Source organism: Tachyglossus aculeatus, chromosome 20 (assembly GCF_015852505.1).
Source record: "Tachyglossus aculeatus isolate mTacAcu1 chromosome 20, mTacAcu1.pri, whole genome shotgun sequence".
Lineage (NCBI taxonomy): Eukaryota > Metazoa > Chordata > Mammalia > Monotremata > Tachyglossidae > Tachyglossus > Tachyglossus aculeatus.
The window spans coordinates 26,417,560-26,435,268 of record NC_052085.1 but is presented as its reverse complement, the minus strand read 5'-3'; the positions used below and the strand labels follow the sequence as shown (position 1 = coordinate 26,435,268).

General features: G+C 42.8%; 1 protein-coding gene across 2 annotated transcripts in view; it reads right to left on the bottom strand.

The window, feature by feature from the left end:
• Nucleotides 1-17,709, bottom strand: part of MRE11 (MRE11 homolog, double strand break repair nuclease) — a 36,496-nt gene that overhangs the window by 7,462 nt on the left and 11,325 nt on the right. For both annotated transcript variants that reach the window (XM_038761749.1, XM_038761750.1), the window contains exons 7-16: nt 16,018-16,132; nt 14,594-14,779; nt 13,727-13,898; nt 11,267-11,347; nt 9,338-9,464; nt 8,411-8,514; nt 7,887-8,060; nt 5,875-5,937; nt 4,055-4,280; nt 2,532-2,618 (exon numbers count right to left, since the gene is read on the bottom strand). In XM_038761749.1, coding sequence (XP_038617677.1) covers nt 2,532-2,618; nt 4,055-4,280; nt 5,875-5,937; nt 7,887-8,060; nt 8,411-8,514; nt 9,338-9,464; nt 11,267-11,347; nt 13,727-13,898; nt 14,594-14,779; nt 16,018-16,132 — 1,335 coding nt within the window. The remainder of the gene's footprint in view (nt 1-2,531; nt 2,619-4,054; nt 4,281-5,874; nt 5,938-7,886; nt 8,061-8,410; nt 8,515-9,337; nt 9,465-11,266; nt 11,348-13,726; nt 13,899-14,593; nt 14,780-16,017; nt 16,133-17,709) is intronic.

Sequence of the window (17,709 nt, the reverse complement as noted above, 5' to 3'; positions counted from 1 at the left end):
TAAAAAGAAAGAATAGTTTTGTAGCAGCACAACAGCCCTTTGCGGCTTCTGCTTCCTCCCTCACACACAACTTTGCAACTCCTCTTCTGCCCAAACACTAGACTGTAAGCCCGTTTTGGGTAGGGATTGTCTCAATTTGTTGCCGAACTGTACTTAGTCCGGTGCTCTGCACACAGTAATAGCTCAACAAATGCAACTGAATGAATGAATATAAATTATTTCACCAAAGCAGCGCTGTTATGGGCTGAAAACGGATGTAGAGAAAAACCGGTGACCTATCAGTCCGCACAGGGAAGCCAGACACACAACAACAAAAAATCTATATTGGAAACAGAGAGCTAAAAGCTGTCTAGAATTCTGCTACCTAGGTAGCACACCACCCAGCAATTCACTGATAGGCAACAGGGCAGAAAATTAAATCAAGGTCAGGATATACTTTAAGACATCGACAGGCAGTGTACTGCAGCATGGTACCATGCCCCAAATCGTTGGTAGTTCCGTCCAACTTTCTCCACAGCTGAGAGAACTGGAACCCCCACAGGAGCCCACGTCCAGCAACTTGAGAAGTTCCACTAGGGTCAGAGACTATATGACAAGTTGGGGTGACGAACAATGAGGTCCACTGACTAGCCCCGAAGCTCTACTCGCCTCAACACAGCTGTGCTGGCTGGGGCACCTGAGGGGGATGGACAGAGCAGGAATCCCAACTGCTGTTGTACAGTGGAGATGATATTGGGAAATCGAAGACAACTGTTTCAAGGATACAGTACGATAAGGCCTCAGATGACGTGGCACCTTAGTGAGAACTGGGTGTCAATTCCTGCAGATAGGGCAGCACAAAAGTTAAGAAAAGAGCAGCTCTTTTCAAGCAGAAACTTTGTAAAAGCAAATCGAGTGCTAGATGCTACAAACAATAAATGTCGGCATAACAAGAATGGCCTTTTAGTGTGCACACAGAATGGTAAGGATTCTGGATCAGGCTTTTCATCCCCATGCATTATTAATTTTCCCGTCTGAAGCATCCTCAAGCACAAAGGACATATACTGGTTCTATGTGGATGAATATATACAGATTTCCACAGGATACATACAAACGGAACCGGCAGGATTTGGAGACGGATGAATGCGAGAGACGAGTCGAGGGTAATTCCAAAACTATGGGCTGGTAAGACAGGAAGGATGCTGGTGGGAGGACCAGGTGTGAGGGGGAAGATGAGGAGCTCTGTTTTGGACAAGTTAAATTTGAGGTGTCAGCAGGGCAGCCAAGGAGAGATGTGCTAAAGGCAAAAAAGGAAATGTGAGACTTCAGAGAGAGGTTGGAGTTGGAGAGGTAGCTTTTGGAAGCATCCGTGTAGAGATGGTACTTGAAGCCATAAGAGCGAATGAGTTCTCCAAGGGAATGGGTGTAATGGAGAATAAAAGGGGACCCACAACTTGAGGGGACGCTTGAGGGACTCCTACAGTTACGGTGTGGGAGGCAGAGGAGGAGTCCGCAAAAGAGACTGAGAATGAGTGGCCAGAGAGATAGGAGAAGAACCCGGAGAGGACAGAGTCAATGAAGTCAGGGTCAGATCAGGTTTTAGGAGAAGGGGGTGGTCCTCAGTGTTGAAGGCCATAGAAAGAACGAGGAGGATGAAGTGTTTACTACAGTGCTCTGCACAGAGTAAGCGCTCAATGAATACAATTAATAATAATAGGCTGGAGAAGAGGCTATTGGATTTGGCAAGAAGGAGGTCATTGGTGACTCGGGAGAGGGTGGTTTCTGTGGAGGATTTCAGGGGGTCAAGGGGAGAACTGGAAGAGAGGAAATGGAGACAGGAGGTGGAAACAACTTGTTTGAGGAATTTGGAAAGGAATGGGAGGAGGGAGATGGGGTGAGAACTGGAGGAGGGTGCCATGGAGTCAAGGGAGAGTTTTAGAATAAGGGATACATGAGTATATTGCCAACTTGTACTTCCCAAGCGCTTAGCACAGTGCTCTGCACACAGTAAGCACTCAATAAATATGATTGATGATGATATTTGAAAGTGGTGGGGAAGGAGACATTGGAGAGTGAACTGCTGAAAATGGTGGTCAGGGAGGGAAGAAAGGAGGGGAACGAAGGGATGGGGTTGGAGGCACAAGTGCAGAGGTCAACTTTAAGAGGAGACAGACCATCTTCTCTTGTGAAATTGCTGGGAAGGATGGGGGAAACAAAGAGGAGGCCGGAAGAGGGTGGAACTGGAGAGGTGTGCAAGGGAGGAATGAGGGTCTCAGAGCTGGCACCTCTCTGGAGTCTATGCAAAACTGGGCTTTGCAGACATTTCAAGGGACCAGGCCACCTTTAAATTCAGCACTTTTAAAATAATATGCGGAATAGATAAACCTTTCCCCACCATACACACTAACACATTTTACAACACCTTTCAGGCTCAGGAGATCCTGGACCCCCAAACTTCAGACTTTCAAAGGTTTGCTTCCAGGACTCCCCTGAATGCAGACAATGAGGTCTAGGTATATCATTTACATAATTAAAGGTACTCTCTACCTACCATCGATGATAGACATATTTTTAGTTGGGGTAGATACTGAAGCCTTCGAACCTCTGCTTCGATTAGATGACTCTTGACTACTGCTTCCTGTGAAGATAATGGACACAGTTAATATCTGACCTCCTTCTGCACGGCAAAGGTTTCAATTAATCAGAAAATCAAATTTAAGTAAACATACCCCAAAATTAGTGAACATGGTCTTATTTCAGGATTTTGTAATCTAGCTCTCCAGACCGTAAGTCATTGTGGACTGGGCACACATCTACCAATTCTGTTGTACTGTACTCCCCCCAAGCACTTAGTACAGTGCTCTGCACACTGTAAGCGCTCAATAAATACCATTGACTGATTAACGGATTGATCAAGTGCAGGATTTTCACAAATCCATTTTGGGAAAGCCTTAGAGGTCATTTGTGGATTTTGATTTTGAAGTAAAATCCATGTGCATGTCGGGGTTACTAGACCCTGGCTAGGATTACCAAAGAGCACTGGAGAATTTTCTTGAGAATCTTTATGAGTGAAAGAGACGACTAATCACACTGGTTGCTTTAGGTTCCTGAAAGTAAGGCCATGGACGACATAACCTCTTGGGAGCCTATTGAATCCTGTGGCCTTCTGAGCCGCTGGGGAGAGAGGATTCAAAACACCACAAAGGCAGTTGATTAAAATGGATTATCTAGGTCCAAGGAGTTCAAAGACTTGAGCAATGACTTCCTCTTCATCAGCAAGATCAGGTCCACACCTAGCGTAATATTGAAATAACTTGATTTTCTAATGAAAATCATTTGTGCTTTTAAAAAGCACAACAAACACTCACGAAATTTCGGCCCCAAATTTTCTTTGCAGGACGAAAAATGCCCAGAGGGTTAAACTGACACAAAGAAAAATCAATCCCACAGTCCAAAGTATCCGCAATTTACTTTCCTTAAGAAGAAGGTCGCCCATCGTAAACTCTCTGAGGAACTGACTAGGTTAATCAAAGATTTTGAAAGGTGTTTTTTATGGAGTGAAGGAAGAGGTGGAAAGAAAATCAGGAGAACCAGAAAAGGTAATCACAGCCTGCTGCAGGGCAAAAAATGGGCTTTCTATCACTCTGCCTCCTTTCAAAAGCTTCTGGATCTCCCCCGCTACCTCCCTTACGGGCTTTCAAAGGCTCACTTTCTTTAATAGCTCATCTTTGCTTGACTAGGGACAGAAAATGTCACAGAAGTGCACTCAGGCTATACTCAGTGAGAAGCAGAGTGCTTTTGGTTTCAACACCCCCCCGCCCCAAAATCCAACATATATTACTCCAGAATGACATGCAGTTAATTTTAAAACATCTCTTTACAGGGTGCGATTAAGAACGAACTCTGTGGACGGCTATGATTCATCACAACAACCAGCAAATGCCACAGGTGTATTACGGAGAGACTTTAAGGACCGTGCCGGGTAAAACCCATCTTATCAAAGACTTTCAACTGCAGCCTTGATAGGTCAGAACCCAACGATGACCATGGCAACATTTCACTTGACTGACTAACCTCTTCCTCTTCGAGCCCCTCCTCTCGCGGCTGAGCTCTGCCCCCGAGCCCCTCTTGCTCTGCTGCCTCTTCCGCGGCCTCTTCCTTTGCTTGACATTGCTGAGATACTGTCATCGGAATCGTCGGCCATTTGTTCTGCTAGCTCGATGCTCATGAGGTCGTCAGGACTGAAGACGGAGGGAGAGTCTTCAAACTGAGATCTGTGGGCTCTGGCCCTGTTCATCGCCTGAAAGGAAGCATTATGGGCCGGTTAAAGTTTACTCTGAGTGTCGCATCTTAGAAAAAAAAGAGAAAAATTCAGAAATCCGTTTAGATATTAAGTTAGGCAATGTCATTACCCTCAAAACGCTTCTGACTGCACTTAATTGGCTATGAGTCTCCTACTCCATTCTGCATGTCAGAATGTGAAATAATGAGTTTGGGTTTTAATAACTCTCTACAGTTTATCTGTTAAACTTTGACTTCATTAAAAACGCAACCAAAGATAAAAAGTTATGAAAATATTATAAAGCGAATTGTCATGCTAAATAAAATGTAACTATACTCCTATCCGAACTGCAAAGATATCTCCACTTGCTCAAATAGACAATTTTTTAGAGACACATTTAATTCATACTGGAAATGAAGGGAAAATATTTTTAAAAAGGGAAAGGAATATTCATCAATTTCTATCTGACTGTAACCCCTAAGGTGCATGGATCATGTCCTTAATTTCCTTTGTATGTTCTCCAAACCCCTGGAGCTCTGTACATACTTTAAGCACAGTGCAGATCATCAAGCCCAGATTAAATTGAAGCCGCTCTGCTCAATAACCAGTCCATTTCCCTCCTCTAGATTGTGAGCTCGCTGACAAGAGGGAATATGTCTACCGACTCTGTTGTATTCTCCCGAGTGCTTAGTATAGTGCTCTGCACACAGTAAATGCTTAATATGATTGACTGACTAGATACCAAAGCACCTAAATCAAATCATGTCCCAAGACAGGATCTCCTTTTAACTAGTCAGGAGTTGTGGAGCTAAAAAAGTGGGTCATTTATTCAAATCAATTATTCAATCAATGGTATTTATTGAGGGCTTAGTACTGTGCAGGGCACTGTACTAAGCATTTGGGAGAGAATACAACAGAATTGGGAAACATGCTTTTTGTCCTCAACAAGCTTACAGACAAATATAACTAAGTTATGGACAGTTATGGGGCTGACAGTCGGGTGAATAACAAATGCAGTGCCCAATGTGTAAAACAGGTTTTCAATAAATACCGATGATGCAGGTGATGATATCTTGCTTGGCACTCGGGGTAACTGCATTTCAGCGAGGCAATTACTATAATCTCTTGGAGTTTGGGAGATTATTTGCTTTTCTACCCTGACACTTAGTACAGTGTTTGGCACAAAGGAAGTGTGTAACAAATTCCACAGTTATTACTATTATTGTTTTATTCTACAGTGACAAATTCGATTCTTCTGACAAGGGCCACAGCCTACGTTTGCTTTCCACCTTCCTTTTTAACTGCAAGGTCTGGCCCATCCTCTCTACACATCTAAATGTCAATACTGTTAGTCTTCAACAACTCACTCTGGGAGAACAAGTCTTACTGATTATAGACAGTGACAATTTCTCTTTCCCTTTCTACGCTGTTTGGGAACAGTTCAACCTGCTCTTATATTTTCAATGACGATACACTGCATAAGTCAGCCACCTACCTAACCCCCCGAACTCAATGAGGATACAGTGGGTCGGCATGGATCTGCTCTCAGTTCTTGTGCTTTTCCCGAATGCTAAAAAGGGCTGAAAGGAAATTTTATGGGTTTTCCCATTACCTCTCGCACTTCATCCTCCTCCTCAGCAGAATTCTTTCTTCTGGTCTCTCTGAAGCGACGCACCTATAAAGCCCATTGTGCACAAATTACAACTAGAGAAAGGTAAAGGGATAAGTAGAATGATGCTAGACTTCATTCTAAAAGGAACTAAGTGCCGTTTAGTTCTTTGTGTTACCCTGCAGCATCCGGTACCTAAAGCATCAATTTTGTCAATCTCGCCCAGGCTGATGGCTCACGCGCATCTCCCACTCTGATGTCAGCTGTCAAAATGGAGAGAAAACATTCCCTAGGTGTTTCCCAATCTGCTAACCCGCACCCCCCTGCCCACACTGTGAGACCAGAATCCACTCAACCCTGCCCACCTGATGCCACCTGAGAAGAGTGAGGATTGATCCAGCCACTCTGGGATCATGCTGAATAGCAGGTTCTTAATCCTCAGGGGCTCGGGAGAATGGAGAAATCTTGGGGCTCAGGGAAAACAAGGCTAGAAGGACACCAATTCTTCAGTCTTCCATTATACATGTTCTCCGTCCGACAGCCTGTGAGCCCTAGGTGGGCAACCTGATTATCTTGTATCTCCCCCAGGGTACAGCACTTTACAAAAAATGTTATTATATTATTAGCACTGATATTCGTTACAATAAATGTCTTCTTCTACCTCTAAATGAAAGCTCACCATGGGAGAATTAACTGTCCTGTTTTAAAATTATTCCCGGCCTTTGGTCTCACTTTCTCTCTTTCCTACTTTTGTTCCAGCCCCCATTTATTTTTACTCGCCTTTGTCTGCAAATTAGGTCATAGTTCTCTGACTCCTCTCTTGGCACGCAGATGCATACCCAGAAACCTGAATCGGACCTCTCGCCTGCCTGAAGCCCAAATACAGTTCGAAGGGAAAAGAGGACAGAAAAGAAACCTGGGGGAGCCTTTTCAAATAACCCAGCTTAGAAGAAACAGAAAGGGAGAGAAAACTGACTGCCTTCAACATGCCAAATCAGGCACATTGTCCAAACAAACCAGAACGGCACGGAGTTGTGGGAAAAGAGGAAGCAAGCTAAACACTCGGAATGTTTGCGACTCAGTGGAAATCACAAACCAACCGGCAAAATGACACTGAGGTTCAGTTGCCTCTTCCCCTAATTGAACCGCTCCGTTCGGGAGAAAAAAAGGCCAGAAACCTGGAGCACGGAGCGTTCCTTCTGTGCCTCTGCTTATACAACACCAGGTCGTAATGACACGAACTTCTTCAATGTTGCTAAAACCAGATGGAAGAATTTAATGATTGAGAACAGAAGTGCCCAGCTGAGCAGAACGGGGCCAATTTTCCCTCACTGTTGTTCAAGAGGGTACTAATGCAGGGTCTTCTGGGCGCAAAGACAAGGGCAGTAAGGACTGTGCTGGATTCTCACCCCTCTTCAGCCACAGTTTTCTTCTGGGCCTGGCCACTGAGGCGACAAAATGCAGCTTCTGACAACGAGGGTGAGATTGAAAGTCTTCACAGACAAGATGCCAGTGAGCGGAGAGTCCGGGAAAGGCGGGGGCCAGGGCAGCTAAGAGAAGAGCCATTTCAGCGAGAATTCTCAATTTTCCCATTTACACCTCAGACCCTTGGGGCGAGGGGTTGGAAGGAGAGGTTGATACTCCTCACAGAGATTTGAGCAAAAAGGAGTCCAAGAGAGGCCGTCTCAAATACACATCAGGTGGAGACTGACACATCCCAATCTCTGCCATGCAAGTGACTTCCATTGCACTGAGGGGGCTGACGCTAGAGCTGTTGCAGCTATTTTTCTGTCATGGGATATGGGAACCAGAAGCAGCCCCTGCATCAGTCCAGAGTTGGAGCCAGGAACCAGATTTTGAAGGTGAATGGGTGGGTGGAGAGATGCCGTGCCCCGTCATGGTCTTCTCCTGCTTCCTGGCTCTATCCCCTACCCTCGGGCCCCCCAGAATCTGTCAGCGGGCCGCATACGGCCCGTGGATTTGGCGTGCCTGGTCTGAGACCACTCCACACCCACCTCTTCGTCGATTTTGTCTTCTACTGCATCGATGCGATGTTCCTTGAGGAACCGCTGGGTTTTTTCCAACTGATATTTCACCAGCTCCTCTATGGCATCCTTCTCTTCTTTGTCCACAAACTCTTGTACTGCTTCTCCCATTCCTCTTTCCGTTAGGAGCGAAAGCTGCACGTTCTGTAAGAACATGAGACTACTGTAGAGGCAGGGACAAACATCGTCCGTTGAAAAAAAAAATACATCACACTCATGAGTTAAATAGCTAATGGAGTATGGCCCGATGGAAAAAGCATGGGTTGGGGGTGAGGGGGTGTCAGAGGGCACTGTACTAAGTCCTATATCTTACTTTTCCCATTTCTACATTAAAACATGAACGGGAACCCACGCTTGGCCCAAAGGGACAATGTGAAAATTAATTTGATTAGTCCATTAACTAAACAATAAAATTAGAGTTTTTTTTAGAAAGGAATTAATTTGCAGGAGGGTAGCTTCACATTTTTAAGAAGACATAACATGTAAGAAATTACCTTTTCTGCGGTCTGAAAATACTGCTTCACAAGGTCTTCGACTCTTAAAGTCATTCCTTCTGAAGCAGGTTTTCTGATGAATTTGCCAAAATTAATGTCCTCGTCTAGAAAAACAACCCATCAAACTGTCAGCTCATTATACTGTTCAATTTCATTATCACACTACCCTGAGCTCATTGTTTAATCACATATGCTAATACTCATATACAGATAAAAACACAATATTTCTCAGATTCACCCCTTCCTCTCTATCCATCCTGCTTCAAACCTTCGTCACCTCCCCACTGGACTATTAATCAGCCTAAAAGCTAATTGACTACTTACAATTCATAGTGTAGAAGGTAAACTCTCATTATAGAAGTTGTTTCTCCTATAATGTGCTAAGAAAATTATCTAAAGGAAAGCTAGACTTCTTAGGAGGAAGAACTTAGAAAGCCATTCATTTTTATGAAAGGTTTAGTGTTAGCATTCATTAAATTCAACTGCAGAGGAATGCCTTGGATCACTAGCAATATGGAAGGGTAAGAAATCTCCAATTTTTAGAGATTGAAATATTCACAAAGACATAGAAAAATGGCTTAATATTTATATTTTTTGACATCTCAACTATTCCTTCTAATATCTCATGAATATTTGCTTCAAAAATCTTATTCCTAAAATGCATCAGCACTGCTATGTGGCAAAATGCATCAGCAGATGGACAAGACAGACAATTCTCCTCTCTTCAGTGATTCTGATGATACACAGTACTCAGATACATATTACATTGATTACTTAAGGTCCTACCTTAGCTTCTCATTTCCCTGCAATATCAGAGTACAAAAATGCCCACAATCTTGCTATTTTTTCTACTTACCCCATTAACTGACTTTAACCAGAACCACATATGTATTTCTTAATTCACCAAAAAAAAAAATGGCTTCTTACCTGTTTTTTCCTTTTGTTCTCTATGCCTGAAAAAATGTATAATGTCTTTTGGATTAGCTATCCGGTCTACAAACTTCTGGCTGAAGCGAAGTACGCTGAAAGGTTCGAAACCTCCGCTATAGTCAACCTATAAATGCAGAATGTGTTACAATGCCCGTTAAGCTTCCTGCCTTTAAAAACAGGACCAATATAGTTCTCGGGACTTTCATTTCATTTGAAAGTTAATTTCTGCAAGCAACCTGAGGGATGATTTACTGCCATTACCATTTTACGGATTATAAAATGGAAGTAGGGAGCATTCAAGGGCCCTGTACCAGGTATTAATCAACAATCAGAATCAGCACTAATGCTAGGGGTTAAAACAATGCAAAGATGGCTGGGCAGACAAAATTTCTGTGAAAAGAAAGGGAAAAACTGACCACAGTCTTAACATCCAATCTGATTAACTTGTTTCAAACTCAGTGCTTAGAACTGTGCTTGGCACATAGTAATAACAATAATGATAATGATGGTATTTGTTAAGCGCTTACTATATGCCAAGCACTGTTCTAAGCACTTAACAAGTACCATAATTATTACCTAAATTAACTGCGGGGTGGGGGGGCTGCTTTAAATTTATTAGAAAAAATGCAAAACACCAATCCAAACTAAGAGTCTAATGGAACCAAAACCACTATTTATGCTAAGACTAGGAAAAGTGTTTTTAGACTGGGAGGGAGAGGGGAAAATGGGAGACAAGATCCACTTAGGAAATTAAGCCGGCTTCATTTGAACAGCTGGGTTTCAAAACATTACATCCAATTAGTGACTACGCCCTCATTGATGCTGGTTCTTTATGAGGAGGCAGGGCACAGCGACAGACATTGGTATTTCCCAAACTCAAATACCACATTCATCCACCTCTGAGATAAAGACGGCTTCTCTAAACTGTAAGATCCTGCATTATTCTTTCTTGTGTGCCAGCCTCTTATAACTCTCTTATAGGCATTACCGTGATCCTGCCAAAGCCAGAGTGAGGACAGAGTATAAAAGCAAATTTCTGATACCCAGCAATCTAGGTCCATTCAGCAGCTTCTTTCTCTCTCAGAAGTAACTATAATTCCTTTCACACTTTTCCTCCTGCCCCATTTTTGTGAATGTGAAAAAAGGATGTCTTTGTGTTAGTGAGGTTATCAAGTAGGTCGACCTACCTCGCTGTGTTTCTATTCATCTTTCAGTTTGCCTGCTTGTCAGCTCTAAATGATATATATTGAAATACCAGAAATAAGCATTGGGTTGGGGAAGTTTAAGGAGAATTAATGAGAAAAGGGAACGGTGAAAAGCATGAGAGTGTCTGGAAGAGATTAAAAGAAAGGAAAAAAGATCTTCCTTTTCATTATATTCCTTCCACATACTATTTTTCTCTTTCCTGGAGGATGCCATATGGAGTGCGTCACCGGCTAATAAATTAGAAGAGCCAATATAAGTGATGATTGCAGAAATTACCAGACAGGTCCTTAAAGCTAGAGCTGAACTACAAAAACCTTACATGTAAAAGTTAATTTTCATAAGGAAACAGCAGTCTGGTATGATGATAAAACAAAGAAAAGCTTTCCAAATGTGTTCTGTTGAACAGCCAGGGCTGTGTCAATGCCTAATCCACATGAATAGATTTATTACACTATTTATTTTACTTGTACATATTAACTATTCTATTTATTTTGTTAACAATGTGCATCTAGCTTTATTTCTATTTATTCTGATGACTTGACACCTGTCCACATGTTGTTTTGTTGTCTGCCTCCCCCTTCTAGACTGTGAGCCCGTTGCTGGGTAGGGACCGTCTCTATATGTTGCCAACTTGTACTTCCCAAGCGCTTAGTACAGTGCTCTGCACACAGTAAGCACTCAATAAATACGATCGAATGAATATATGAATGAATGTCTTACTCGTAGTCGGATGAGGGGTTTTTCCGGTCGCTGTGGATTCCCGAGACGTTCTCTTTCAGCTGTTTCAAGCATTTCTTCAACCTCAATAGAGAAGATTGCAGGATTAACCAACAGAAAGTCAGGTTGAGCTTCGGGTTTTTATAGCTTTAACCGCTACTACTTGATTACATCTCTTTTCCTTAAGTGGCCCACCTTCCTTCCTATTTTACCCAGCTCCAACCCATTCCTCCCCAACAAAACTCTTCAAGTAGCACTGACCTCTAAAGCTACTCTTTCAAAAGATAACACTTTTAGAAATGCTCTCCCGCTCCTTTCACCCTCTTCCCTCTTCAAACTAAATCATCTCCTTCAGTAATTTCAATCATTCTTACAGTCTGGTTTTGTCATAATTTGCTATAACCTATGTGGTGAACAGGCGGCCACCTTCCTGTGGGTCTGGCAAACTTCCTTCCCAGACATCCAGAATTTCTCCCAGGAGAGTGAGAAAGTGAGGAATGGCAAAAGACCCCTGAGTGGAGGAGTCAATGGATGGCTGAAGGGGGTGGACAGAGACTGAAAGTCCAAGGACTGCAAGGAACCAGCAGAGCTCATCAATGACAAATAATAATCATAATACTAATAATATTTGTCAGACAATTACTATGTGCCAAGAACTAGATTAAGCGCTTGGGTAGATAAAAGATAATCTGGTTGGACATCAACCCTGTCCTACTTGTGACTCACAATCTGAGTAAGAACGCATGTTTAATCCCCATTTCAAAGGTGAGGAAAATGAGGTACAAATTAACGTCATTCATTCATTCAATCGTATTTACTGAGTGCTTACTATGTGCAGAGCACTGTACTAAGCGCTTGGAAAGTACAATTCGGCAACAGATACAGACAATCCCCACCCAACAACGGGCTTACGGTCTAGAAGGAGGAGACGGACAACAAAACAAGTAGACAGGTATCAATAGCATCAAAACAGATACACAGAATTATGGATCTATACAAATCATTGATAAAATAGAGTAATAAATTTGTACAAATATACAGGAGTGCTGTGAGATGGGGAAGGGGGTAGAGCAGAGGGAGGGTGTAGGGGTGATGGGGACGGGAGGAGGTGCCCCCAGGTGCCCTGACTCCCAGGCTGGAGTTCTTTCCACTAAGCCATGCTGCTGTGGGACGTGATGGTCCTATATCCCCCTTAGCTCAAAACTACAGGCATCCCAACTGACCATGTGTATACCAAATACCTACAGAAGTACGGGCTTACCCAAGGCTTGTCTTTCAAACCCTCAGAAAATGTGAGCCAAACTAATAAGTCAATGAGCCACTCATTTCCTACAAAACTGGAGGGCACACGTCTGTTCTCCACCTTCTATTGGTTTGTTCATTTCTAAATACAAACGGCCTAGCTGACCTGAATTTTAGGAGATCACCTCTATGCCCTGGCACAATCACAGTGATCTTCTCGACTGTTAACTGCCAGTAAAATGTGTATCTGTATCAGGATTTATATCTAAGTCCAAAAAGGAAGCAAACAGTCCCTCTAAGCATTTACTGAGGTCACTTTTAAAGAAGGGATACTGGGCTGGATGGGTCACCGATCTGACTTAATTTGGCATTTCTTAAATTTCTACATTGGAATGTGCAAAGGCAGACATTACTGTCATTATTTTTCCACAACTGATTCTGGATTTTCTTACTGGGTACGTTTTTTGGACCATTGTACATTCTCCTAGACTCTAAGGTCATTAATGGACAAGGAATGTGCCTGCTAATTCTGTTTTACTGTATACTTTGTACAGTGCTCTGCATATAGTAAGCACTCAATAAATATGATTGATTGACTGAGAGACACACAGAAGCACCTTCATTATTTATAGAAAGAAAGGGAAGGACAAAGAGGCCAGTTACTGGCAAAGCAGCATGGCCCAGTGGATAGAGCACTGGCATGGGAATCAGAGGGCCCCGGGTTCTAATTCTGACTCTGCCACTTGCCTGCTATGTGACCTTGGGCAAGTTCACGTAACTTCTCTGTGCCTCAGTTATTTCATCTGTAAAATGAGGATTAACACAGGCTGTTTCCAACCTGATTAACTTGTGTGTTCCCCAGAGCTAAGTGCAGTGCCTGACACACAGTTAATGCTTAACAAATACCATTTTAAAAAGCTAGCAACAGAAGTCTCCGGATAGCCAATGTTATCAAAAAAATAAATAGATTCCATTCCCCTCCTTCAACAGAAGATGAACTGTATTTACTGAGCACCTATTGGGTGCAGAGTACCATATTAGGTGTTAGAGGAACACACAAAATAAGGAAAAAATGCAATCTTTGCCAATGAGTTTTATGTTCTAGCAGGAGAGACAGTACATGAACTTAACAAATTCATGTAGATCAACTACCTTCTCCACCCAGAAGTTTTGAAATAGGGAGACAGTAGAAAAACTAACAAATTCATGTAAATGAATTACCTTTTCCAAACAGAAGTTTTGTATTGCTTGAGATACTTTAGGATTATCTGGATTAAAGATGTCTGGATGATTAGCAAGAACAACATCGTCCATGAAGAACTGGCGTACCGTCTGGAGCGGGATTTTCTGCATGTTCATTTTTTTCCCTTTAATACGCAACAAACCAACATGCCTAAAATGACATGCACGAAAGAAAACGTAAGAGTCTTCAAAGAAAAATGCCCACCTCCAAGGCTTTTACACTTTAACCTCATATCCAGGGGTTTTACCGGGTTATTGGCCATCTTAAAACTAATTCTTCTGAAGATACAATTTTAGGACACAATTCATGTCACAGGGATAAAAAGACTTGGAAAGATGCTTTTGGGCAAAAATAAAATTTGTCTGATTACAGCTTCCTGGTCATTCAAACAGCAGAACACTGAGCAAAATATTTTTATCAGAATAATTTCAGGTCATGTAGTGACATTTATGGGGCATAAGGGTCATAAGTTTGCAAGAGTGTTGGAGCCAGGATGTTAGCCCAGAGCAGCGTGGGGCTCCATTTTACTTTAGATCATAAGCAGGAAAAGAGTAGGGAGCTGCGATCCTGTCAGCCCTGAAATGCCCTCTGACGACAATGTAGTCTAATATATGTTCAGGACATTTAGCAGGTGGTTTTGACTTGCACTGCCAAGCAGAGTTGTACGTGTGTGTGATACCATTGGGGATTTTGACAGTTCTTTCAGTGGACCACAATGGAAAAAATTGTCCCTAGAGCCTTCTCCCTAGAGACAACCAAGGAGCTAAAAAGACTGTAAGCTAATCAAAACAGATTTAAAGAAAGGAACCTCTAACGCCCGAGGAAAGAAACCAACCACAACTTACTTCTTTACAGCCTCTCCTGGGGACAGAGAGGTAACCACTGAGCTTCCCGGCTGAGATACGTAGAAGAGCTGCTGCTCGTTTTTGGTGGGGGCTATTTTACATTCGTGTTCGTGTCCCCAGATAACCAGATCAATGAAGTCATCCAAAAACTGTTCGGGAATGTAGTTAGTGGCTCCGTGCTTACTCCTATCCCAAAGGTAAAAGAGACATTTACCAAGGCAAAATGCTCAGAACTGAGGGAGATTCTAGCTGGAATAAGAGACGCCTGTTCGGTGCCTTCATCCAGCACTTGACGTTGAGCTAGATATTTTGCCTTATTATGTGTGGCCGTGATACTTTGGTTCTACTCAGTTTGAGGGGCATGTGATGGCTTTAACAGGCCCTCTGGGGAGGCAAGGCAGGAGGCCCATCTTAGTTCTGATCTGAGATCTTGAAGCTTCAATGATGGATAGAAAGTTGGGAAACGACGGTGAGTGGGAGAATGGGTAATTATTCTTCAATCAATCAATCAATTATATTTACTGAACACTATATGTGTGCAGAGCACTGGATTAAGTGTTCGAAGGAGTACACTGTAACATAGTTGGCAACCACGATCCCTGCCCACTAGGCGCTTACATTCATTCAATCGCATTTATTGAGCGCTTACTATGTGCAGAGCACTGTACTAAGCGCTTGGGAAGTACAAGTTGGCAACATATAGGGACGGTCCCTACCCAACAACGGGCTCACAGTCTAGAAGGGGGAGACAGACAACAAAAAGAAAAAGGAGAAGCGACATGGCTCAGTGGAAAGAGCCCGGGCTTCGGAATCAGAGGTCATGGGTTCAAATCCCGGCTCTGCCAGTTGTCAGCTGTGTGACTTTGGGCAAGTCACTTCACTTCTCTGTGCCTCAGTGACCTCATCTGGAAAATGGGGATGAAGACAGTGAGCCCCCCCGTGGGACAACCTGATCACCTTGTAACCTCCCCAGCGCTTAGAACAGTGCACATAGTAAGCACTTAATAAACGCCATCATTAACAAAACATGTGGACAGATGTCAAGCCATCAGAATAAACAGAAGTAAAGCTAGATGCACATCATTAACAAAATAAATAGAATAGTAAAAATGTACAAGTAAAATGAACAGAGTAATAAACCTGTACAGACATATATACAGGTGCTGTGAGGAGGGGAAGGAGGTAGGGTGGGGGGGAGGGGGAGAGGAAAAAGGGGGCTCAGTCTGGGAAGGCCTCCTGGAGGAGGTGAGCTCTCAGTAGGGCTTTGAAGGGAGGAAGAAAGACAGCACAGATATGTTCATAAGTGCTGTGGGGCTTAGGGTGGGGTGAATAACGGGTACAAATCCAAGTGCAAGGGTGACACAGAAGGGAGTGGGAGAAGATTTGTGGTCCCAGGCCTAACACAGCACAGTCCAGTCTTTTACCTGTTCTGATGAATCACAAACAAGTTAAACCAACTATTTTCTTCTTCCTTTGGTCTCAACATTGTAACTTGCTTATTGACAAACATACGATAGAGTCTTTCATCTGGAATAGAACCTGAAATGTGCATGATATTTTAAATGTTTTATTACTGCTAAGTAACACTATTGAAATTTTCCTAGGGGGGGAGAAAATCAGGTAAATTAGCACCGTGAAAGCACTGCATAGAAAGCGGACTTTAAAGTATGGTGAATTTGTTCTAGATTTATGACTCAATTCATTCTGTTTGCATCCACATTTTGATTAATGGTTTTGCACTAGTTTAATTTACTTTTGTTTTATTTAATGTAGGCACTTAATTAAAAAGGTGTTCACTGTCGAATCGAGACATAATGACATACTAAAGTTCTGAGACCACAACTGCTGTGTCAAATTGGCCCCATCTCCTGGGGAGCCATAGAAAAGAGGCAGCAACAGGGGTAGGTGACACGGCCTAGGGGCAAGGGTTTGGGGATCAGAGGACGTGGATTCGAATCCCGGCTCCGCCACCTGTCTGCTCTGTTACCTTGGGAAAGTCACTTCCCTTCTCTCTGCCTCAGTTACCTCATCTGTACAATGGCGATTAAGACTGTGAGCCCCATGTGGGACAGGGAATGCGTCCAACCGGATTATCTTGTAGGTACTCCAGCATCTGGAATAGTGCTTGGCACATAGTAAGCCCTTAACAAATACCATTATTATCATTATTGTGACGGTCAGTCTGCCAGTCAGTCAGATGGCACAAGCTGAAAGTGTCACTGATTGATTTTCGATCTTCCTGAGCCCAATTAATCAGGGACAGCGTAAACTGAGTCATGGGGTGGTGAACAGTTACCAGCCCCAAATATGGCCAAATAGGAAATCGATTTTTTTCTTTAAATGGTATTTGCTAAACACTGTGTGTCAGGCAATGTGCCAAGCCCTAGGATACATGTAAGCTAATCAGGTTGAACACAGTTAAGGTCCCACATGAAGCCCACAGCCTGAATGCCCATTTATAGATGAGGTAACCGAGGCACAGGGAAGTGAAGTGACTTGCCCAAAGTCACCCAGCAGACGAGTGGCAGAGGGGGAATTAAAAACCAGGGCCTTCTGATTACCAGGCCCATGCTCTATCCACTAGGACACAATGTCTCTCAATTGTGAGCAGAAAAATGTGGTTAGAGGTGCCTGTGTCATTCTTTCATTTTTAACTAAAGTAGCCAGTTTGCCTCACGGAGACGTGATGAAAGAGATGAAGAGAAGAAGAGATCTGATTTCTAACTCTGCTATTGGGTCTCTGAGTCACGATACAATATACTTCTCAAAAAAATAGGGTCTTTGGGGAATGTCATCATATAATTAGATCAATATTGTCTATTCATTTTGAAAACATATGAAGTAAGTGCAAATCAAGAGATTTCTATAGCCGTTCCTTGGTAGTAAAATAAGCTGCTCATGTGATGAAAACAATATATATACCACTAACAAAATATAGGAAGGTAATCTAAACATGAATTACGTTAAAATTTTATCTGGAAGAGATGCAGCAAATAAAATGACAAATACCTTTGCATTTACTGAGTAATTTCTGCTCTCAAATGCATTTTAGATATAAAAAATACTAATTGAAAAAAGTCCAGGTGCATTTTTGGGCAGGAAGACTTTTCACTCAG